This window comes from Chiloscyllium punctatum, chromosome 25, assembly GCF_047496795.1.
Source record: "Chiloscyllium punctatum isolate Juve2018m chromosome 25, sChiPun1.3, whole genome shotgun sequence".
NCBI lineage: Eukaryota > Metazoa > Chordata > Chondrichthyes > Orectolobiformes > Hemiscylliidae > Chiloscyllium > Chiloscyllium punctatum.
The window spans coordinates 37320317-37345831 of record NC_092763.1 but is presented as its reverse complement, the minus strand read 5'-3'; the positions used below and the strand labels follow the sequence as shown (position 1 = coordinate 37345831).

The 25515-nt window shown below is 40.5% G+C and overlaps 1 protein-coding gene across 2 annotated transcripts in view; it reads left to right on the top strand.

Annotated features, from left to right (window-relative positions):
- Positions 1-25515, top strand: part of kctd12b (potassium channel tetramerisation domain containing 12b) — a 49761-nt gene that overhangs the window by 8045 nt on the left and 16201 nt on the right. Inside the window, exon 2 of one of the 2 annotated variants that reach the window (XM_072595052.1) lies at positions 8491-8544. The exons of the other annotated variant lie outside the window; for it this stretch is intronic. Within the exon in view, the coding sequence (XP_072451153.1) occupies positions 8491-8544 (54 nt within the window). The remainder of the gene's footprint in view (positions 1-8490; positions 8545-25515) is intronic. 2 annotated transcript variants of the gene reach the window in all.

Sequence of the window (25515 nt, the reverse complement as noted above, 5' to 3'; positions counted from 1 at the left end):
TATAAGGCCACCCCTCAGCCGCCGACGCTCCAAGCAAAACAGCCCTAGCCTGTTCAGCTTCTCCCTATAGCTCAAATCCTCCAACTTTGGCAACATGCTTGTAAATCTTTTCTGAACCCTTTAAAGTTTCACAACATCTTTCCGATAGGAAGGAGACCAGAATTGCACGCAATCTGATGTAATGAGTTGCTTGGGGCTCTAAGGATTTGCAAAGATATACTCAGCCCCAGTAATGCTGAAAGGAGGGAGAAATATGTGAAACCAAGAGGACAAAGCAGTGAAGACGGACTGAAGAAAGTCAGTATAACCACTTTTACCTAGATCCTGCTGTGTCCAACACCTTAAAAGCATACAACAAATCTTCAATCCGCCTTATCCTTGTTACTGTTCTCCTTCTACATATTTTATCAAATTCCCAACTACTCATGCAGCATTGCCACTCTCAAAAAGGCATCCTCTTTTATCAGGTGAAACATCTTTAGCTTATAATCACATGTTCTCTTCCTCTTTGCAGGAGAATACGAGCACATGATGAAGAAAACTGGAGATGGACCGCTACATGTTTCCCAATACTTAACTGCAGATAAAGCATTTAAGTACTTGTGTTGTTTCCTTCAAATAGCAAACAATAGTGATAGAAAAGGACAAAAGGCAAGATAAATTGGGCGTCCCAACAAAATCACATAATTCTTCCATGCCTACATTGAAAATCAACTGGGCTCCACCAGCTGCATTAAAACACAAAACAGATGACACTCTGCATGCAAGAAATTACCATCTTCAATAGTGAAGGGAAGTACACAACAAAAAGAGGCAAATGAGGTAGGGAGGTTAGGAGGTTTCTGAAAGAGTTCCAGAACTTAGGACATTGACAGCTGAAGACACTGCCAATAATTGTGGAGTTGTTAAAGTTGGGGATCCTCAAGAAGGCAGAATTAGAGCAATGCTGGTACATCAAAGGTTTGTTGAATTGGAGGAAATTACACGGAGAGGCAGGAGTGAGGCCACGAGGGTATTGAAATCATTACAAGATTGATATATTCAATCATTGACTCAGATACCTTGCAATTTACAGGGCCCACACAGACAAATATTTGGGATTTTACCTGGTGATGTCCACTTCACAAGTGACCAAATGCAAATAGTAGTGACAGTTTCAGCAGTGGAGAGCCTCACTGGCATATACAGCTCTCTCCAACTTCTCCAGAGCTAGACAGCGATGCTGTGCTCTATAGTCTGTGAATAGAAATAAAACATCATTGATCAGCAGAGAATTTTTAATGCACTGACTGGCTTTTGAAGCATACTGACCATGTCTGCAGAGAAAATGAAAGAGTTTTCGTCTAACATTTATGTTTTGGTGATGGAGGGTGCTGTGATGATGTCTTTTTTCATAAGTTCAGTGGCCAGCAACATGGACACTTAAATGCAACAATGAAATAGATGAATGCACATCTTGTCCACTGCTAAATAGACTCTGCAATGTCTATGATGTTGAAGGCAGTCTGAGATATCTTACAATGTCACATTAATCTGCACCAAAATGCATTTCAGCACAGAAATAGGAATGAAACGTAACTGACCATTGAGAAAAATACCGACAAATGGGACAAGGAAGTGGAGACTTTGCGCAGTGCTTCCACCTTTTGTCCATTTCCCCACCTCATCAATCAATAGCTATCATGCTGTCTTAGATGATTGGGTTTGCCGCTGCACAGCTGCAGTTTTAGCAGTCCTTGATGTGGTCCTTATTGTCTCCAAAATCCTGGAAGTTGCCTGACAGAGACATCTCAGCAGCTACAGCAGGAATCCGAGCAACCCGCCTCTCCATCTATTCAAGGAATAATTTGTAATTGCTGCTGGGTGTGGAATGGTGGTGCTTAAAAGCATCAAGAAAATGGGTTTCTTGGAGATTTGGGTGTTTATATAGATAGAATAGAAATGGAGATATTTATGTAGAAAATGGGAGCAGGAGTAGACCATTCATTTGATCATGGTTCATCATCTAACTCAGCATCCTGCATTCACTTTCTTTCCATACCCTTTTATCCCTTCAGTCCTAAGAACCAAATCAAAGTCCTTTTTGAAAACACCCAATGTTTTGGCCTTGATCACTTTCTATGACAAAGAATTCCACAGACTCCAAGATCACTGCATGAAGAAATTTCTCCTCGTCTGTGTCCTCAATGGCCTACTCCATATCGTTAAGTTGTGTCCCCTGGTTCTGGACTCCCCAGTCATCAGGAACATCCTATGTTTATCCTGCCTAATCCTGTTAGAATTTCATTGATTTGTATGAGGTCTTCCCTCATTCTTCTGAGCAATGGTTAACACTACTGCCTCACAGAGCCAGGGATGCAGGTTCAATTCCAGCCTCAAGTGACTTTCTGTATTGAGTTTTCACATTCTCCATGTGTCTTTATGGGTTTCCTCCAGGTGTTGCAGTTTCCTCCCACAGTTCAAAGATATGCAGGTTAAGTGGATTGGCCATTCTAAATTGTCCATAATGTCCAGGGATGTACAGGCTAGTTGGCTTAGCCATGGGAAATGCAGGGTTATAGGGTAATGAAGTGGGTCTGGGTGGGATGCTCTTCAGAGTGTCGGTCTGACTTGATGGGTGGAATTGCCTGCTTCCACATTGTACAGATTCTATTCTATGATTCTAAAGTGAACATAGTCCTAATTAATTCAGACTTAATCCCAGGAATCAGTCTGATAAATGTTTATGCACTCCCTCCATAGCCAGAACATCCTTCTTCAAGTAGGAGGCCAAAACTATACAATATTCCAAGTTTGTCTCATGAAGGGCCTGTATGATCACATCAAGACATCCCTTATCCTGCAGTCAAATCTTCTTGCTATGGAAATATAAACATACCATTTCTTTCTTCACTGCTTACTATACATGTTTACTTTTAGCAATTGGTGAAAATACACCCAAATCTCATTGCACCTCTTCCTTCTCCAATCTATCACTATTCAACTAATAATTGGCATTCCTGTTTTGTAACCAAAGTGAACACAGTTATCTGCATTATATTCAGCTGCCATGCATTTGCACACCCACTTAATTTGTCTAAATCATATTGAATCATCTCTGCATACCCCTCACAGCCTCCCATTTAGCTTTGTGTCATCTGAAAACTTAGAAATATTGTATTTATTTTCCTCATCTAAATCATTAATATATATGTTGTGAATATCTGGGATCCAAGCTGTGATCCCTGTGGTATCCCATCAATCACTGACTAACACTCCGAAAAACATCCTTTATTCCTACTCTTTGTTTTCTATATGCCATTTTTGCAATCCCATATACTTTCAATTTATATGCTAATCTCTAATGCAGAATCACACTGAAAACCCTCTGAAAGTCTAAGTAAGACGTATTCGCTGGGTCCCCATTATCAACTCAACTAGTTACATTCTGAAAACATTCCAGTAGATTTGTCAAGAATGCTGTCTCCAACACTGGACCTCAATTAGAAACATACAAACGTGGAATATCAGAAGAGGAGTAGGAATTTGAACCAGTCAAATGGTAATCTAACTCAATATTCTGTTCCGGTTTTTGCCCTTATCGTTTGATGCCTTTAGTCCTGAGAACTTGATTTAAGTCTTTCTTGAAAACATTCAATGTTTTGGCCTCAATCACTTCTTCAGGCAGAAAATTCCACATCCTTGCCACTGTCCGGATGAAGAAATTTCTTCTCATCTCAGTCCTCATATCCTGAAATTGGTTTCGGACTTGCTGGTCATTAGGAACATACTTCCTGCATTTACCCTATCTGGTCCTGTTAGAATTTTATAGGTTTCTATGAGATAACCCTCACTCTCCTAAACATATTGTCACTATTGTGGCTTTTCGCACTTGTTTTTCACATGTCCTGCTATCCCAGGAATCAATCTGGTAATCCTTCATTGCACAACCTCCACAGTAATCTCTCCATTTCCCTGACTAAGTGTCTCAATGTGTTTGATACCTTCCTGACTGAACTTTCTCAATTTTGGTTGGTCCCATGCCAAGAAACTGCATTTGTTAGTGGAGATGTTGAACTCTTGAGGGATACATTGAGAATGACTGTGATGTGTTTTCATGTTCTCCTGGGAGTTTCATGTCATGACTCAGTTCAGATTTGAGCAGGTACTTTGGGAGTCAGGTGTGAGGCATATGAATATAATGTCATGCGATCACAAGCAGTTTTGCTGATTAATACCTCAATGATGGGTTTGTTGTCTTGGGAGTGGATGCTGCTTTTGAACTGCCTTTTTGCCAATGAATTTGCAGGATCTTGCTAAAGGACCACTGTTCGTACTTCCTCATTTCTTTGAAGTACCTATCACTGATTCTTGAAGTCTCCAAAGCTTTTGGAGTGTGGAAATTTACTGTTGCCTGGTAAACCATGATCTTAGTCTTGGGTTGAGATACTGATTCTCAAGTACTCTTTTGCTCAGCTGTTTGAGCTGACATTTTAGAGGAGATAATGAATTTATGCATCGACATTTGCTTTTGTTGAAAGAAGGCTCCCCAAGATATGGAAAGTGATCCACATTTCCCATGATCTCATCTTAACTAGTGAGAGGTGTTGCAGTGTGGGAGATAATTTCTCGTTCTTTTTCTGATTATTTCTTGAAATGACCCTTTTTTTCATGCTTCAGCGAAGGAAGCGATAATGACCCAGAGCTCAATTTCTAAGTGAGTACACACTTATGTGTCCTCCGAATTTGGAGCTAAATTACTGAGTTTGGAGTAATTTTGATTTTGCAGCGACTGAGCTGTAGCTTGAACAGTTTCATGTCTGATCTATAATTACTGGATATCTGTAAGTAATTTGCCGGATATGAAGCATGGAATTGCAGCATAAAAGATGGAGAATAGGGTTGTTGCAACAGCAGACCATCTTCACTGAGATAGAATCTGTGGTTGTTCAGCTGTTGAGAATCATGGTCTCAAAGCCATCTCTGCTTCCTCGAGATTAACCGTTCTTCTAACATGCTGATTTATCATTCCGACTCTATGAGCTCTCTTATTGTATATTAGTCATTTGTGTTGCCACTCTTTTTTGTTTCTTTTTAGCATGCTAAGATATAGATAATCAAATTTAACTCAATTTATTTCCTTGGATTTCTTGCATACATTTTCTCTTCTGATAATAAATAATTACCTGCTACTTGTTAGCCCCTTGGTTGAGTTCTATTTCTGGTTTATAACTTTTATCTTCTACTGTGAAGACAAACACAAAATGCTTATTATTTGACTGAGCTGTTTTTTCATTCCCCGTGATAATTTATACTGATTCTGCTTCTAAGGGATCAATGTTTGCTTTAATTACTTTCTTCCTTTTTAGTAGTTCATTAAAACAATTACAGTTTTTTTCTTAATATTCCCAGCTAGTTTACTCTCATAATCTGGTTTCTAGAATAATTTCAATCCAGACTTATTACTCTTCCAGGCAATACTATAAGCCTATCTAATTTAATAATACTATGCTGAACATTCTTAGAAAACTACCTGATGGATCTTTATCTTTTTAAAAATGGAATGTACATTTTTAACCACTTAAACATTTTGAGTTTCATTAAATCTTTCCCAATGTTGATTTACTGCCATACCATTTAGTCTATTTATCAAATTGCCCTTAGCCAGCCCACCCCTCTTGTGATGGAATACAATTTTAGGCATCATGCAGATAATTTTAAACTAACCTGTCTAGGGGAAAACTGACAGAATTGAATTGAACATAAATTTTGCAAAACTCTTAATTTTATTCTCCATTAATCATAAAGGTTATACAATAGAGCAGGTGTTATGACGTCTGCTGATGTTGTTACTGAATAAGTAAGATCACCAGACTGAAATTTGTCTTGCTAGATTTTTTTTAATGAATTGATTTTTTTCATGGAAGCACAAGCATCCAATGTAGCAGATCTGGTTTTAATAATAAAACAGAAGTTTAAAACCTAAAAGAAAAGATAAAATATCATAAATCACACTATTAATACATAACACAATTTCAAAAGATTTTGAAACAAGCAAAAAATACAATATTCCATCTATCCCAACAGCAAATCTTTGCAGTACACAAACATGACAGATAAATCTTTCTCTACCCCCTCTGCAGCTTTGACTTAATGGTTGTTTCAATTGCCATCTCCATCCCTTGAGTATTCACAGAACTGAGCTTTGACTTTCTTGGCTTCAAATAACCTCTCAGGGTTCTAACCAAACACTTCTATTTGGAATTTGCAAACTAAAACCTTATTAATTGAGAACTGTTTTATGTAGAACATGGAACATAGAATATAGAACGTAGAATAATACAGTACAATACAAGCCCTCTGGCCTTTGATGTTATCCTATCTAAGATCAATCTAACCTGCATACCCTTCATTTTACTATCATCCATGTGCCTATCCAAGAGTTGTTTAAATGTCCCTAATGTATTTGACTCTACTACCACAGCTGGCAGAGCATTCCACGCACCCACCATCTCTGTGTAAAAAACCTACATCTGACATCTCCTCGAGACCTTCCAATCACCTTAAAATTCTGCCCCTTCATGACAGCCATTTCCGCCCTGGGAAAAAGTGTCTGGCTATCCACTCTATTTATGCCTTTCATCATCTTGCACACCTCTATCAAGTCACCTCTCATTCTTCTTTGTTCTAATGAGTAAAGCCCTAGCTCCTCAATCTTTCTTCATAAGACACGCCCACCAGTCCAGGCAGCATTCTGGTAAATCTTCTCTGCACCCTCTCTAAAGCTTCCATATCCTTCCAGTAATGAGGTGACCAGAGCTGAACACATATCCAAGTGTGGTCTAATCAGGACTTTATAGAGCTCAGCTCATAAACTCAACCCCCGCTAATAAAAGCCAACACACCATATGCCTTCTTAACAACCATATCAACTTGGGTGGCAACTTTGAGAGATCTATGGACATGGATCCCACGATCCCTCTGTTCCTCCACACTGCCAAGAATCCTGCTTTTAACCCTGTAAGCTGTATTCGAATTTGACCTTCCAATTGAATCACTTCACACTTTTCCAGGTTGAACTCTGTCTAACACTTCTCAGCCCAGCTTTGCATCCTGTCAATGTCCCATTGCAACCTACAACAGCCCTCCACACTGTCCACAACTCCACCAACCTTCATGTCATTGGCAAATTTACGAACCCACCCTTCCACTTCATCAATCAAGACATTTATAAAAATCACAAAGAGCAGAGGTCCCAGAACAGATCCCTGCAGAACATCACTGGTCACTGAACTCCAGGCTGAATACTTTCCATTTACTACCACCCTCTGTCTTCTATGGGCCAGTCAATTTTGTATACTGACAGCCAAATTTCCCTGTATCCCATATCTCCTTTCTGAACGAGGCTACCATGGGGAACTTTATCAAATGATTTGCTAAAATCCATATACACCGTATCCACTGCTATATCTTCATCAATGGTGTAGCAGTGGATATGGTGTTTTGCCACATCCTTAAAGAATTCAATATGGCTTGTGAGGCATGACCTGCCCTCACAAAGCCATGCTGACTACCCTGTATCTCTAATGAAACTATGCTTTTCCAAAAATCAACCTCAATATATGCAACATCAACCGGGACTGATTGAAAACTGAGAAAAACTGCCTAAGCTACAGGTGTTTCCCCCTAAACCTCATGCTCTTCAATGTTTATCTGGTCATAAAACTCTCCTAATGCAAACAAATTCCCATTTTCATTCCAGGAGCTATATCTGTCATACTTTGTTTGAAAAGAAAAGGCCTTCACAAAACTAAAAGTAAATCATTAAATCTCCTTATCCACACATCACAAAATCCACATGCCACTAGTTCAAAATCCAAACCGTCAACTAAATAACTCTAAAATGTATAAAAATCACACACTGCTTCTATCATACTGGTGTAAAACTAATTTTCAATCCAATCATGCAAAATAGCCGATGATGACATTTTAAGTGGTACAATTTGGATCAATTAGAAATCTCAACAATAAAATATTACGCTTGTAATCACTGCTTAAAGATCGACATAAATACACTTTACTCCACAATTTTATACACTTTGTGGATTTGGAAACTGCGCTAGAAAAAATAATACGTTGTTACAGAATTGGATTGAAAATTAATAGTTTTATATCTATGAATTCATTCTGAAAAAAAAACGAAAAGATAATCTTCATAGCTGTGGACCACAAAAGCTGTCAACTGAAAGTTGAGGCATTATTTTCTTTGTGACACTTTTCTGGAAGGTTTTTGTTTATAGTTTTAGGCAAGATTTTTTTCTGGACTGTACACTTCCTGAAGTTACAAATACGATGGAGTTACTGTTTGCAGTGGACAATTCAAACACAATAATAACAAATAGGATTGAAGCACTGATATGACCTTTGGATATTGATGCATTTTGTTTACTGCAGGAGCAAAAATCTTTAATTTAGCTGTCAAGCTGTATCTTGGGTTTTTTTTCTAAACAGGTTCTCCAAACTGTTGGAGTCAGAAGGATATCACCAATCAACTCAGCAGAGCAGGTAACAAACACAACAATGAAACAAAACTTATGCATGTGACTAGGGTGTGTTTTTATCATGTTTAATTTTTAATGCAGACTTCTTTTCTCATACCTCAAAACTGGATTTGCTTGCTGCCCTCAGTTTTCCTTCCTGCTACAATCTAAAAGACAATTAATATTAACTAACACATGTTCTCTCCTCTCTTTGTGATATTCCGTATTATGGGTAAGGTGAAAATCTATAACATTGATAGAATGGCTTACTTTTGTCTTCATTATTCTATTTTGGTTTATCTTCAACTATTTTAATTGAAAAATATCTTCACAATGCTTAACAAAGGTGCTTCAGAGAACATTATTCTTTTGTGCCTAATGGATCTAGATAACCTGTCTTAAAAACTAATTTGTTATCTTTGGATAAATGAGTTAAAATCTGCTGAGGAATGTTTAAACTATTGCTAAACACAATGCAACATGTAAAATTCCATACATGCTGTTTTTATACAGTTGTTAAACTTATTTCAAAGGGATTAACAACTTTGAGAAACAGCATAAGGATTTTATGCCTGTTCATTCATCAGCCTATTAAATCGTGCTCAAATTTAACTGTGGCTCCCTTTCTAGCTCCATTGGAAATTACACTGTTTTGAACAATATAAATGCTGAGAAAGTCATAGGTTTAATTCCTGATCTGTTCTGAGTTTATGAATTCTAACTGAGATAATTGGAACAGGAAGCATTATAATTAACAACTGTATGAGTTTCAAAAGGTGAGGATCAAATGTCAGTCATGGATCTTGCCATATGTTGCTATCTAGGCCTTTTTGCTATAATTGTACATGCTTATATGTGATAATAGCACGCTTAGACTCAACTTTAATGTTCCCAGGGATGGTTCACACATGTAGAATGATCACACAGGCTAAGTGCTACAACGATAGCACTACCTGTGGAACTATCTGAATCACCATCTTTGAAAGGGTGGTCTTTTGGGAGCACAGACTGCCCAAGACTATCAACTCAATATTCAAGGTGTAAAGATTTTGTAAGTTTCTATTCTCAGGGATAAACTATTTAATAAACTGTTGGGACTAGAGTCAAGGAAGCCATTGAGAACTGATGACCAGCATCGAAGGAGATTAAATCTGCAGAGATAGTGGAGCCATTGGTCAAAATATTTCTGAACTCATGATAGAGGGTTTGGATTTTTAGCCTGAAGGCACAGATGATTATTTGATGACTGATATCTTCAACAATATTGACCCTTGCAGGTATCTTTGAGACCTTGGTGAATGGTTGTTTCCCCAGTTTGCTTTTATATCAGGTACTGTTTTTGATATGATAACAGAATCAGGTAGGGAGAGAGAAAAGGTCTTCCAGTTCTTACCTGCAAATCTGTTTTTCTTCTACAGATCAAAAGCAGCTGTTGAAATAGCATTGATTTGTGATTTTCTAAGTCTGGCCCCATCAGGAAGAATCTATAGCAGCCTGAATGACAGGCTACATTGAGAAATCTGGCAGAATCACAGTGAAGCCTTTCTCAACTTCAAGAACAACAAGTTGAATTTTCCAACTAAGTTCCAGACAGTGAGACAAGATTCCTGCTAAAGAATAGTGAGATGCATATTAATGAGGACTATTGCTAACTACCACCATCACTTATACTGAATCTCGCCTCAAAACTTTGCAGGATCCTATTCTACCAACTGTCAGATAGAAACTGGATGCCTAGAATTCTTAATATAAATATGAGAAAGGGTATCTTGCAATTGTATCTCACTGCTTGCTCCTCTGGCCATCTTGGTCACCTGTAACCAATATCTCAAGACATGTGCTTGAGCAGTCTCTGCAAACATCCCACATCCATGGACACTGGCATCCAATATATGCCAGCCTTTTACAGCATCATGACACAGCTCCAGTCTATCTCCAGGACACTTATGCATCATAATGCTACACATTTTGCGCATACTGGCAACGATCATTGCAATGCCACTGAATGGATGCCCTGTGCACAGGAGCCCAGGTCTTGGATTCAACCATTGTATGGCTGCAAGACAGGGCTGCTCGCTTGCTTTCTTGATGCGTACTCACAGTGCACTTACCTGGATGCTCACATTATCCCTACATTGACTTGCCTTTCAGCCCTTTGTCCCTTCAGCTGCTCTTTAAAAGTGCACAATACTTCTGTCTTGCTTTGCAGTTTAGTGTAGTCACAAAGTCATGCAGTTTGTCGTGCTTGTCAGCTGTCATCAGTCTAAGGGGTGTGCATGTTACTGAATGGCATGATGCAACTACAAATTGTAACCGACAGCATGTGCCAACAAACTGCATGGCAACTGCACTGTGTGATGCTCAACCAAATGGCCATTTCTCAAAGTCAAAGGGAAGAACTCCTCAGTGATGTTGAGAGGGATATATGTCAGTCAGGGGTTCCTGGTTCAGTCAGTCTAGAACAGCATCTGCACACAGTCTGGGTGCAATCTAAGATCAGGTGCCTGCTTGGTCACTGCAGGAGGCTAATGGATCATCGACTTTGCAAATGCATGAGCTTTAAAATTTTCCTGATCTCCCCCATCATTGAACATAGAGAAGTTTGTGGATTCTACCCCTCCAGTACGTTGTTTAATTGTCCACCATCATTTATGACAGAACACACAGCACGATTGCAGAGCTTAGATCTGATTCATTGATTATTGGATTACTTAGCTCTGTTAATCACTTGTATCTTATGCTGTTTGTCATATTTTTTTTAGATTAGATTAGATTACTTACAGTGTGGAAACAGGCCCTTCGGCCCAACAAGTCCACACCGTCCAACCCACCCATACCCCTACATCTACCCCTTACCTAACACTACGGGCAATTTAGCATGGCCAATTCACCTGACCTGCACATCTTTGGACTGTGGGAGGAAACCGGAGCACCCGGAGGAAACCCACGCAGACACGGGGAGAATGTGCAAACTCCACACAGTCAGTCGCCTGAGGCGGGAATTGAACCCGGGTCTCTAGCGCTGTGAGGCAGCAGTGCTAACCACTGTGCCACCGTGCCGCCCACTATGTTATCTAGTTTTGTATTTTTACCGGGTTGACACTCCATTTTTAGGAATGCTTGGTCCTGCTGCTGGCATTTCCTGAGGTACACTTCATTTAACGAGTGTTGATCCCCTGGCATCATAGTAACAATAGGGTGGGATGTATGCCATGCCACGCAGTTACAGATTGTGTTGGAATGCAATTCTGCAGATGCCAGTGGCCCACAGCATTATGGATTCCCAGTTTTTTTGGTTGCAAGTTATTTTCAAAGTCTATCCTATTTAGCAGGGCAAAGTCTATCCCATTTAGCAAAGCAAAGTCTATCCTGTTTAGCAGAGCGATAGTGCCACTCAATATACTGGAACATATTCTCAATGACTTCAACTGTTCTATCAGCAAGTGAGACCCTTGGTAAATAGAACAAACTGTGGTTCCAAGTGGATCAAATACTCTCTTCTTAACACCACTAATAAGCTTTAAATCTTTAATAAGAAGAGCAGCTCAGTAAACGTATGTGATAACTGATGAGTTAGCTATGTTAGTGCTCGATTGTTGTTTCAGAACTAGGGATTTCAAGCCTGTTTGCAAATTCAAGCCTGAATGAGTTAGTTACTCCAGAAACAAGTTTAATGATATAACTCAAGATTAGTGGTGTTCATAAAATGATCAGAGATGATTTACAGTTTAGTTCAATATTATTGAAATGGAATCTGGGTAATCCAAGGTGGAGGAAGGGAAAAACTTGTGGCTGCTCCTTTTTTGCAGTAATTTCAGTTTGGTTTGATTTCCTCAAATTCGAAAAGCAGTAATTGCAGCTTTATAAGCTGTTGCACTGGTTTGGAACTTTTTGGAAAAAAAGATGAAAACCACGGCACTTTAAAAAGGAGAAAGGGAGGCAAAGGTAGTGATCATATAAGAAGTGATTCAGTTGGAGAAAGTAATCTGTACTACTGTCTGACACAGCAGTGAATCTCCATAGCTGCTGCTTTTGCTGTTTGGCTTCAAGTATCTCTGGATATTAGAGTTCATTCTAAGAAATTCGCAGCTGATCTTGGAGAAACCTGTGTGGGACAGTCCACAGCAGGGGAGCAGCTAAGTAGCTAGTTTTTAAGTGTAATCATATTGATTTTTGTATGTCCATAATAGTGAGTAGAGTGGATTCTTTTTTGATTGTATGTTTTTATGGAGATCTGTCTCTTGATTAAACTTTAAAAATATTAAAAACAAAGATACTAAGCTAGCATGGAGCAGTGTTTTTAAGAGTAATATGGCTGTGCTTTTTTCTGGGTACATAGATCGTTAAGGTACAAAGGTGGCTTTTAGTAAATAGATGTGCTCTTCTTGTTGGATGTGTGAGATTTGGAAGTTTCTATGATACTGATGATTATGGCTACAGGAAGTATGTTTGATTGCAAATCTTATCGGATCACATGGATAGTTTGGAGTGGCAGTTAGAGGGAATAAGGAATTTACAGGAGCTAGTGGGTGTGATTGATAATAGTTGCAGGGAGGGAAATAAACCAAAGTTACAGTAAGGTAGATGGGAGACATCCAGGAAACGTTGGAGATGGACACAGGTAGTGCAGGAGTCTCCTATGGCTATCTCCATCTCAAACAAGTATGCTGTTTTAGAAAATGTAGGGGATGATGGACTCTAAGAGGAATGTAGCACTGACAGCTAGGTTTCTGTACTGAGGTTGGCTCTAATGTAATGAGGAGTACACTTGGTTCCAAGCAAGCAGGAACAAAGCAGAGAATGAAATAGGACTGACCAATTGCATTTATTTCAGTGCAAGAGGCCTAATAGGCAAGGCAGATGAACTCAGGGCATGTTTGGGAACATGGGACTGGGATATCACGGAGACATGGCAAGTTAATATTCCAGGTTATAGATGCTTTAGGAAGTGTAGGAAGGGAGGCAAGACAGGAGGGGGCATGGTGTTTTTGATTAGGGATAACATTGTGGCTGTACTTAGGGAGGATATTCCTGGAAATATGTTCAGGCTAGTTATTTGGGTGAAACTGAGAAATAGAAACGGATGATCACCTTATTGCGAAAGTACTAAAGTCAGCAGGAAAGTGAGAAACAAATTTGTGAGGAGATTTCAGTTATCTGTAACAAGAATAGGGTAGTTATTGTAAGGGATTTTAACTTTCCAAACATAGACTGGGTCTGCCATAGTGTAAAGGCTTGGATGAGAGAAATTTGTTAAGTTTGAGCAATAATTTTTTTCTGATACAGTATGTGGATGTACCTACTAGAGAAGGTGCAAAACTTTTCCTACTCTTGGGAAATGAGGTGCCCAAGGAGTCAGTGGGGAAGCACTTTGAGGTCAGTGATCATAATTCTATTAGTTTCAAAATAGTGATGGAAAAGGATCGACTGGATCTCAAAGTAAACATTTTAAACTGGAAGAAGGCCAATTTCGATGGTATTAGGCAGGAACTTTCAAAAGTTGATTGGGAGTGGATATTCGCGGGTAAAGGGATGGTTGGAAAATGGAAGCCTTCAAACATGAGATAACGAGAGTCCAGAAACAGTATGTTCTCGTCAGGGTGAAAGGAAGACTAGTAGGTGTAGGGAATGCTGGCTTACTAGAGAAATTGATGTTTTGGTTCAGAATAAGAAGGAAGCATTTGTCAGATATAGACAGCAGGGATCGAATGAATCCCTAGCAGAGTATAAAGGCAGTAGGAGTAAGAGGTAAATCAAGAGAGCAAAAAGGAGACTTGAGATAACTTTGGCAAATAGAGTTAAGGAGAACCTAAAGGAATTCTACACATACATTAAGGACAAAGGAGTAACTAGGGAGAAAATAGGGCCCCTTAAAAATCAGCAGGGCCACCTATGTGTGGAACTACAGAAGATGTGGGGGAGATTTTGCATCAATGTTTACTGTGGAGGAGGATATGGACGATAGAGAACATGGGAAAATAAATAGCGATATCTTGAAAAAATGTCAATATTACAGAGGAGGAGGTGCTGAATGTCTTAAAGTGCATATGGGTGGATAAATTCCCGAGACTTGACCAAGTATACCCTAGAGCACTGTGGGAAGCTAGGGAAGTGATTGCTGGTGCCCTAGCTGAGATATTTGTATCATCAATAGCCACAGGGCAGTTGCTGGAAGACTGGAGGTTGACTAATATGGTGCCACTATTTAAGAAAGGTGATAAGTAAAAGCCAGGCAACTGTAGACCAGTAAGCCTGATATTGGTGGTGAGCAAGCTGTTGGAGTGAATCCTGACTGTCAGGATTTACATGCATTTGGAAAGGCAAGAACCGATTAGGGATAGTCAACAAGTTATTGTGCATGGGAAATTGTATCTCACTAACTTGATTGAGTGTTTTGAAGATAAGAGGATTAATGAGGGCTGAGCATGGATGTGATCTCTATGGACTTTGACACAGTGTTCAACAAGGTTCCTTGTGGTAGAATGGTTAGCAAGATTAGATCATACAGACTACAGGGAGATCTAGCCATTTGGATACAGAACTGGCTCAAAGGTAGCAGACAGAGGGTGGTGGTGCAAGGTTGCTTTTCAGAATGGAGACCTGTGACAAGCAGCGAGCCACAAGGATTTGGTGCTGGGTCAACTGCTTTTTGTCATTTATATAAATGATTTGAATGTGAACATAGGAGGTATGATTAGCAAGTTTGCAGATGACACCAAAATTGATGGTGAAGTGGACAGCTAAGCTAGTTACCTCAGATGGGCCATTGGTCTGAGGAGTAGTGGATGGAGTTTATTTTAGATAAATATGAGGTGCTGCATTTTGGAAAGGCAAATCAGGGCAGAACATATGCACTTAATGGTAGAGTCCTGGAGTGTGTTGCTGAACAAAGAAACATTGGATGTGAAGGTTCATAGCTCCTCGAAAGTGAAGTCACAGGTCGATAGGATAGTGAAGAAGGCATTTGCTATGCATGCCTTTATTGGTTAGTGCATTGAGTATAGGAGTTGAGAAGTCATGTTGTGGTTGTACAGAACATTGGTTACACCATTATTGGAGTACTGCATCCAATTCTGGTCTCGTTGCTATAGGGAGGAAGTTGTGAAACTTGAAAGGGTTCAGAAAAGATTTACAAGGATGTTGCTAGGGTTGAAGGGCTTGAACTATAGAGAGAGGCTGAATAGGCTGGGGGTATTTTCCTTGGAACGTTGGAGGCTGAGGGATGACCTGAAACAGGTTTATAAAAACATTAGGGGCATGGATAGGGTAAATAAACAAAGTGTTTCCCAGGGCTAGGGGAGTTGAAAACTAAAGGGTAGAGTTTCAAAGTGAGAAGGGAAAAAATTAAAAAGGGATCTAAGGGGCAACATTTTCACACAAAAGGCATTGCATGTATAGAGCAAACTGCCAGAGGAAGTGGTGAAGGCTGGTACAATTATAGTATTTATAAAGCATCTGAATGGGCATATGATAGGAAGGATTTAGAAGGACATAGGCCAAATGCTGGCAAATGGGACTAGATTTATTTAGGATATCTCGTTGGCATGGACAAGTTGGACTGAGGTTCTGTTTCTGTGCTCTACATCTCTATGATTCTATGATGTTATGTCTCTACGGATATCCCTCAGCAAATTTATGTAGCTCTGAGGCATCCAACAAAAGTTTGGCCAGCAACGGAATGCTGAACAGAGGTATTGTTTCTTCCTTTCTTGCTTTAGCAGAAGTAGATTAAGATGCTATGAACTAACCAGGTTATCCCAGAAACAGGTGGACACTATTAGAATGCAAAGATTTATTAGAAATTGTTGGTTTTATTCTTATTAATTTTGATGTTTGGGTTGAAGTATCTGAACTCTGCTTCACAGCAACCTACAGTGGACTCAGGAGCTCAATTTGTAGCAAACCTCACCACATAATGCAGAAAATTATGGTATTTCCCTGAACAAGATTTGATTGGAATCTTAGCCCTTGGTTTAGCTGTAATGCTGATATTATTAACTTATTGTAAAATATTGCAAAAAATATTTTGTAGTTCTAAAGCATCTTTAACGTAAAAAGCACAAAAATATTCTGAGTCCATATATTCAAAATGGAATCTCTTCATTGGCAGTTAATATTGTACATTCGAAATAGAAATAAAAATTGATGCTGTGAATGGTGATACCACTCCCTTGAATACATTTTTAAATTTTTAACCTGATTTTTGCTTGACCTCTAACCAAAATACTTCATTCTTTCGAATTCCCTGTAAAAGCGTTTTGGTCTCGTTCTGGAAATACTTGGTTTAACTTAAGTGTTATAGTTCTGTTCATTCATGCTAAACTTGAGAACAAGATATTCTCCTCTTCAGCATTATATCTGTACTCACCTTGAATAGACCTCTGAATGGATGGACCACTTGGGGCAGGGTAATTGGTGATGGGTTTTGTGGGAGTAACACATAAATTTTTAAAAATTAAGTTATGGAATATTACTGTCTAGGCCAGTATTTACTCCCCATCCCTGTATTTCCTTTAGAAGTTGGTGGTGAAGTGCTTTCTTGAATTGCTGCAAACCACGTGCTGGAAATAGACTCACATTGCTATTAGGGAGGGAGCTCCAGACTTTAACCCAGAAAAGTAAGCAACAGCGATACAAATCCAATTCAAGATGGTGAGTAACTTGGGGGTGGGGCAGAGCCTTGCAAGTGGTGGCATTTCAATGTATCTGCTGCCCTTGTCCTTCTATATGTAAGTGGTCATGTGTTTGGAAGGTGCTATACAAAGAACCATGGTAAAATTCTGCAGTGTATTTTGTAGAGGGTATATACTGCTGCTAGTGAGTGTCAGTTGTCGAAGTAATGAATGTCTGTGGATGTGATGCTAATCAAGTGGAGACTGTTTTGCATGGATGGTGTGAAGTGTTCTTGGAGTTGCACTCATCCAGTCAAACATGGAAATATAAAATATTGGAGTGAAGTAGGCTATTCAGCTCTTTGAGCTTTTTTAAAAATTAATATCATCCAACTCAATATCCTGTTCCTACTTTCTCCCCATACTATTTGATACATTTGGTCCATGAACTACACCTAACTCCTTTTTGAAAGCATTCAATGTTTTGGCCTTAACTGCTTTTCATGACAAAGTATTCCATGGGCTCACCAACCTCTGGGTGAAGAAAATTCTCCTCATCTCAGTCCTACAGGGCTTACCCTGTACCCTTAAACCATGATCTGGTTCTCTGCAGTCTGGTAACTGGGAGCATCTTTTGTACATTTTTTCCATCTAGTCCTGTTAGAATTTTATAGGTTTCTATGAGATCTCCCCTCATTTTTCTAATAGCAAGTAATAGTGGATATATGGTATTGCCGTTAAATAGCAACGGATCATGGTTAGATTCTATCTCATTGTTAATCATTAGTACCTGACACTTGAGTGGCATGAATGTTACTTGCCACTTTTCAACCCAGACTTGGATATTACCCAAGTCTTACTGCATTTGGACATGGGCTGTTTTAGTATCTAAGGAGTTTGAATGGTGCAGAATTTTGTGCACTCAGAGATTATCCTCACCTTTGATCTTGTAGTAGAGGAAAAATATTGAAGAAGTCACTAACAATGGTTGGGCCTAGGACAGTCCACTGAGGCACATCAGCATAGCTGTATTGGAGACAAGCTGATTGACCTCCAACAATAGTCTTTATGCCAAGTATGACTCTCAGTGGTGAAAGGTTTTCTCTCTGATTATTGACTGCCATATTGCTATGGCTTCTTGATGTTACACTACATCAAATACAGCTTTGGTATTAACTGTAGTCATTCCTATCTCACCTCTGGAATTCAACTCTTTTGTCTTTTTCTGACTGAAGGCAATAATGAGATCAAGAGCGAAGTGGCCTTGTTTGTCAATGTTCAGCTTATTTTACCAGCCTATTTACATCAGTCTGTAATCTAGAGCTTACCTTCTTACTATTTACTACACCACTATTTTCATGTTGAACGTCTTGGAGAGGTCAAGATGTATCATCAACTTGACACTTCTGGCTGAAGATGGTTGCAAATGCTTCAGCCTTATCTTTTACACTGATGTGCTGGAATATCTCATTTTTGAGGATAGGGAGTTGTTTATTTGGCCATCACCATTCACAACTAGATATTGCAGTAATGCAGAGCTTGGATCAGATTTGTTGGTTGTTGAATCACTTAGCTCTGTCTGTCAGATACCAGGTCATGAGGTAGCAGATCACATTGGTATATGATTCTGCAGCAGCTGATGCCCCAAAGTGCCTCACTGATGCTCAGCTTGGAGTTTTACAGAACCAGCTGAAATCTGCCCCATTTAGTACAGTGATAGAATCACACTACATAATGCAAGATATTCTCAATGTGAAGGCAGGACTATGTTTCTGGTAGGCCAGACAAGTAGTTCCCTTCTCTAGTGGACTTTATTGAATCAGGTGGGTTTTTTCTGACAACCAACATAGTTTAATAGTCATTATTAGATGTTTAATTTCAAATTTTTTTATTGACTTCAAATTTGGCCATCTGCCATGGTGATATTTGAAGTTGGGTCCCCAGAACATAATTGTATGACTAAACTAGTGATTAAAGTATCTGACTAACATTGAAAAGTGCTCATCTTAGCCACACCTACTCACTTCTCCATGCATTGTAATCGGTGTGTGTGAAATAGGATCCAAAACCTAATCCTAAACAAACAAGGACCTGATCAAAATGAAAAAAGTTGGGTGTTGAGTAAATTAGTCAGTTTAAAATGAATTTGACTGGACATCTCTAATCACTTTAAAATGAAACAGTAATCTAACATGAGAAAATGCTCTCCTGAAAATGAAGTGCTTCATCAAATCTAATTTTGTTTTATGCATTATACGTTCTGTGGGTTAAGCTTGCAACAGGTCTCTGCATCCTTTGCCCCTTTTCTGTTAATTAATCACCTTTTATTGTTTGCTATGTCCTTGAAATCTCCTGACTCAGTCCATTGACCAGTTCCTACTACCATTACTGCTGCTGCTTCTGGTGCTGCTGCAGATCTTAAACATCAAATGGATCTAACACATTACTATATAATCTATTGGTTAAAATAATTGACTGCCAAAATCAGTACTAGCATTTTATTCTGTTTTAATGGCTTTCTTGCTAAATCTTCACTTAATATTAAAGACAAATGCAGTGAGTCCGTCTACACACGATAAATCTGCAATTTGGATCAGTTCCAGATTTTAATGGTTATTATAGATAAAGTGCTTGAAAGAAGATCAATCATGCTTGAAAGGGAAATATGCAACTGTGATGTTGATCTACCAGAACCTCATAAATTATAGGATTACATGTAACTTGACTTGTTATGAGATCATATGACTTGATGATGCCATACCTCCACAATGCGAACAGTGATGTGACCACCTTGAGCCTCTACAACTGTCAATACTAAATTTAACAAGTTATTAGTAGTATCCTTAGTTATTAAGGCAATGTCAGGTCATTACTGGGACTCTCTGGGCAATTAGGAGTAAAAAGTGAAGCTCTGGACATGGGAAGAAATGTGTAAATGCCCAAACAGTCCTCTAAATAGGTCTCAGAAATCTGCATGTTGAACAAGCAGAGTTTTCCAAACTTGAATGTCTTTGCTCTGATATCCGTATTGGTTTGAAATCAAATACTAAACTATTTGGGCTGAATTTTGTGTGGTTGTTTGAGTCTCTTCCACCAAGGCCAGAGAGAAAGTTTATTTCATATTACATAATGATATAATTAAACTAATCCAATGAGTAGGGATTCTGACATGCTGGTACGTAAGCAGATGGTTCTTAAATATTCTGCATTCATTATAACAAGATTATTGGGTTATGTAGGACTTATAAATCTCATGGTTAGAGGAGTATATTGATTTTGTGGGATAGATTATGACCAATTATACAGTATTATAGCCAAAAATGTTGCTAACTGCATTTATATTGCATATTTAATGTGATTAATCATTCTTAGGCACTCCTCAGGAGTGATATAATGTAAAATTTGTCATTAAGTCATAGAGTTATGCAGTCATAGAGTTGTACAGTATGGAAACCAATCCTTCAGTCCAACTCCTGCATGCTGACTAAACATCCTAAAGTAATCTAGACTCGATTGCCAGCATTTGGCCCATAACTCTCTAAGCCCTTCCTATTATATACCTCGGTAAAAAGGTAAAATTCCTGATGAAGGGCTTTTGCCTGAAACGTCGATTTTACTGCTCCTGGGATGCTGCCTGAACTGCTGTGCTTTTCCAGCACCATTCTAATCTATTATATACCTATCCAGATTCCTGTTAAATGTTGTAATTGTACCAGTCTCCACCACTTCCTCTGGCTGCTGATTCCATACACATACCACCTCTACATGAAAACGTTGCCCCTTAGATCCCTTTAAAATCTTTCCCTTCTCACCTTAAACCTATGCCGTCCAGTTTTGGACTCTGCTATCCTGGGAAAACTATCTTGGTTATTCACCCTATCTATGCTTCTCACAGTTTTATAAACATTTATAAGGTCATTCTTCAGCCTCCGACATTCCGGGGAAAATAGCCACAGTCTATTTAGTGTCTCCCTATAGCTCAAACACTCCAACTCTGGCAACATTCTTGCAAATATTTTCTAAACCTTTTCAAGTTTCACAACATCCTTCCTATAGCAGGGAAACCAGAACCAGCCGTATTCCAAAAGTGGCCAAACCAATGTCCTGTATGGCTGCAACATGACCACCTAACTCCTATACTTAATGCACTGACCAATAAAGGCAAGCATACCAAACGCCGCCTTCACTATCCTATCCATCTGCGACTCGACTTTCAATGACTTTGAACCTGGACACCAAGGTCTCTTTGTTCAGCAACACTTCCCAGGACCCGAGCATTATGTGTGTAAGTCCTGCCCTGATTTGCCCTTCCAAAATGTAGCACCTCATATTTATCTAAATCGAACTCCATCCACCACTCCTCAGGCCACCGGCTCATCTGATCAAGACCTCTTTGTACTCTGAGGTAACCAGCTTTGCTGTCCACTACACCACAATTGTGGTGTCATCTGCAAGCGTACTAACCATACCTCCTATATTCACATCCAAATCATTTATATAAATGAAAAAATGTAGTGGACCCAATACCAATGCTTGTGGCACACCACTGGTCACAGGCCTCAAGTCTGAAAAGCAATCCTCCATCACCATCCTACCTTCGAGCCAGTTCTGTATCCAAATGGCTAGTTCTCCCTGTATTTTGTGTGATCTAATCTTACAAACCAGTCTACCGTGAGAAGTCTTGTCGAATGCCTTACTGAAGTCCACAGAAATCATGTCCACTACTCTGTCTTCATCAATCCTTTTTGTTACTTTTCGAAAAAAACCCAATGAAGTTAGTGAGACACAATTTCTCAAGTACAAAACCATGTTGTTTATCCCTAATCATTCTTTACCTTTCCAAATACATGTAAATCCTGTCCCTCAGGATCCCCTACAACAACTTGCCCATCACTGATGTCAGGCTCACCGGCCCATAGTTCCCTAGTTTTTCCTTAGCACCTTTTTTATATGGTGGCACCACATTAGCCAGCCTCTAGTCTTCTGGCACCTGCCCTGTGGCTATCGATGATCCAAATATCTCAGCAAGAGGCCCAGCAATCACTTCCGTAGCTTCCCACAGAGCTCTAGGGTACACTTGATCAGACCCCAGGGATTTATCCACCTTTATCCATTTTAATATGTTCAGCAGCTCCTCCTCTATAATTTGGACAGTTTTCAACATGTCACTATTTATTTCTCCATGTTCTTTATCTTTCATATCCTTCTCCACAGTAAACACTGATGCAAAATACTCATTTAATAGCTCCCCCAACTCCGGCAGTTCCACACATAGGTGACCTTACTGATTTTTAAGGCACCTTATTCTCCCTGTAGTTACCCTTTTGTCCTTAATGTATTTGTAGAATCCCATTGGATTTTCCTTAACCCTTTTTCCTGAAATTTTCTCATGTCCCCTTTTTGCTCTCCTGATTTCCCTCTTAAGTATACTTCTACTGCCTTTATACTCTGCTAGGGATTCATTCAATCCCTGCTGTCTAATTCTGACATATGCTTCCTTCTTTCTCTTGAGAAAAAAACCCAATTGCTCTCGTCATCCAGTGTTCCCAACATCTGCCAACCTTGCTGTTCACCCAAACAGGAAGGTACTATCTCTGGATTCTTGTTATTTCATTTTTGAAAGTTTCCCACTTCCCAGCCGTCCCTTTACCTATGAATATCTTTACCTACAAATATGTCCAAGATTTTTCTCCACCATATCGGACATCAAGGAAGGTAAGTACACCAAACTTTCATGTATTTACCTCCCTAAGTCGGGATTCCTCAATCATCCTAGAAGCTTGTTCTAGGTCCGGAACCACTCGGACACCATTAGCCACCACCAGGGTGGGCAATGATGACATCACTTCTGCTCCTGCTGTCCCACAAACTGCAGCCACTGCCGACTGTACTGCCTCAGTGATTGCTGCCCAGACTACCTCGGTGATCGCCTACAAGACAACCGCCTCTGTGACCGCTGCTAGATCCATTGCCGCTGAAATCAATGAGAAATCTACCCAGCATGCCAATTCTGCCCCCCCGTAACTGCTGCCGCCTCAGTCACTTTTGCACCCCACCAACATCACTCACCAGAACAACACCGACAACATTGTGAATGTCATGCAGTACATCAATTCTGCCTCCACCAATACCATCAAAGGCACTGCTTCCACCCCCCGACCCACAGGGTGAGCATCACATCCATTGGTGATGTCACCCATGATTCCCTAACCATTCCCACTTCAGAGACAGTCTCCACCCCAGCGGATGCCACGGAGGCACCATCTCTGCCCCACTTACCCCCTTGGTGAGCATTACTTCCATTGATGACATTATCCACAATCCCATAACCATACCAACCCCGGTGACAGTTTCCGCTCCACTTCCAGCTCCAGCCCCACATTAGTTCCTCGCTCCCACCCCTGCTGTGTTTTTACCATCCCCCCCAGGCCTCCCCTTCGCTGAGGATGAACGATCAGTCCTTAGCAAAGCTTCACCTTCATCCCCTTACGTTCCTGGATCAATGATTCAACATACATTAAGACATCAAACTTTTCTTCCCCAACCTCTGCCTCAATGCTTACGTTTTCCATCAGGACTATTGCTCACCCTCTGAAGACCCCTTATCCTACTTCCAACATACTCCATCCACTTGGATATCCCCTGATGGTCTGTTACCCACTCTCGATCTCTTCATTTCCAACTGCTGCCATGACGCTGACCAGCTCAACCTGTCCACCAATGTCACCCAATCCAATCCCTCACCCTCACAATACGCAGCCCTCCACTCCCTCCATTTCAACCCCAACTTCACCATCAAACCAACAGACAAGGGCAGCACAGTGGTTGTTGGCGCACCAACCTCTATACGACTGAATCCAGACGACAACTCGCGAACATTTCCTCCTATTGCCCCCTCGATCATGACTTCACCTTGCATCACCAAATCAGCATCTCCCAGACTATCCACAACCTCATTACCTTAGGGGATCTCCCACCAACAGCCTGCAACCTCATAGTCCAGGAACCCCACACCGTATGGTTCTACCTCTTACCTAAAATTCACAAACCTGGCTGCCCCCATCGTCGACCCATCGTCTCAGCCTGCTCCTGCCCCACCGAGCTTATTTCTGCATACCTTGACACCATCCTGTCCCCCTTTGTCCAAGAACTCCCCACATACATTTGCGAACGATCCACGCCCTCCATCTCTTCCATGACTTTTGTTTCATTGGCCTCCAATGCCTCATCTTCACCATGGACATACAGTCTCTGTACACATCCATCTGCCATGACGAAGGCCTCCAAGCCCTCCAGTTTTTTGTCTCCTGCCCACCCAACCAATATCCTTCCACTGACACAACTTATTCGATTGGCTAAACTGGTTCTCACCCTCAACATTTCTCCAGCGAATCCTCCCACTTCCTCCAGACCAAAGGGGTAACCATGGGCAACCACATGGGCTTCAGCTATGCCTGCCTGTTCGTCGGGTACATGGAGTAGTCCATCTTCTGTAGCTACACTGGCAACATTCCCCACCTTTTCTTCCACTACATCGATGACTATCGGCATCACCTCATGCTCCCATGAGGAGGTTGAACAGTTCATTAACTTCACAAACACCTTTCACTCCAACCTCAAGATCATCTGGACTTTCTCGGACACCTGCCTCCCATTCCCAGACCTCTCCATCTCTATTTCCAGCGACCGACTCAACACAGGCATCTGCTACAAACCCACCAACTCCCACAGCTACCTGGACTATACCTTCTCCCACCCTATTTCCTGTAGAAACACTATCCCTTATTCCCAATTCCTCCACTCCTGCCGCTCCACTCCCTGGACGACCAATTCCACCATAGAACATCCCAGATGGCCTCCTTCTTCAAAGACTGCAATTTTTCCTCCCACTTGTTTAATGATGCTCTCCTCCACTTCCCATACCTCTGCCCTTGAACCCCAACCCTCTAATTGTAACAAGACAGAACCCCCCGATCCTCCCCTTCCATCCCACCAACCTGCAGATACATTGCATCATCCTCTGCCATTTCCGCCACCTACAAACAGACCCCACCATCAGGGATAAATTTCCCTCCCCACCCCATCTACGTTCTGGAGAGACCATTCCCTCCGCGACTCCCTTGTTAGGTCCTTGCCCCCACCAACCCACCCTCCACTCTCAGCATGTTTCCCTGCCACCGCAAGAAGCACTAAGCCTGTGCCCACACCTCCCCCTCACCTCTGTCCAAGGCTCCAAAGGATCCTTCTGACAGAGATTGACCTGTATTTCCACGCATATCATCTACTGTGTCCGTTATTCTTGATGTGGCCTCCTCTGCATTGGGGAGACAGAATGCTTACTTGCGGAACATTTCAGAGGACATCTCTGGGACACATGCACTAAA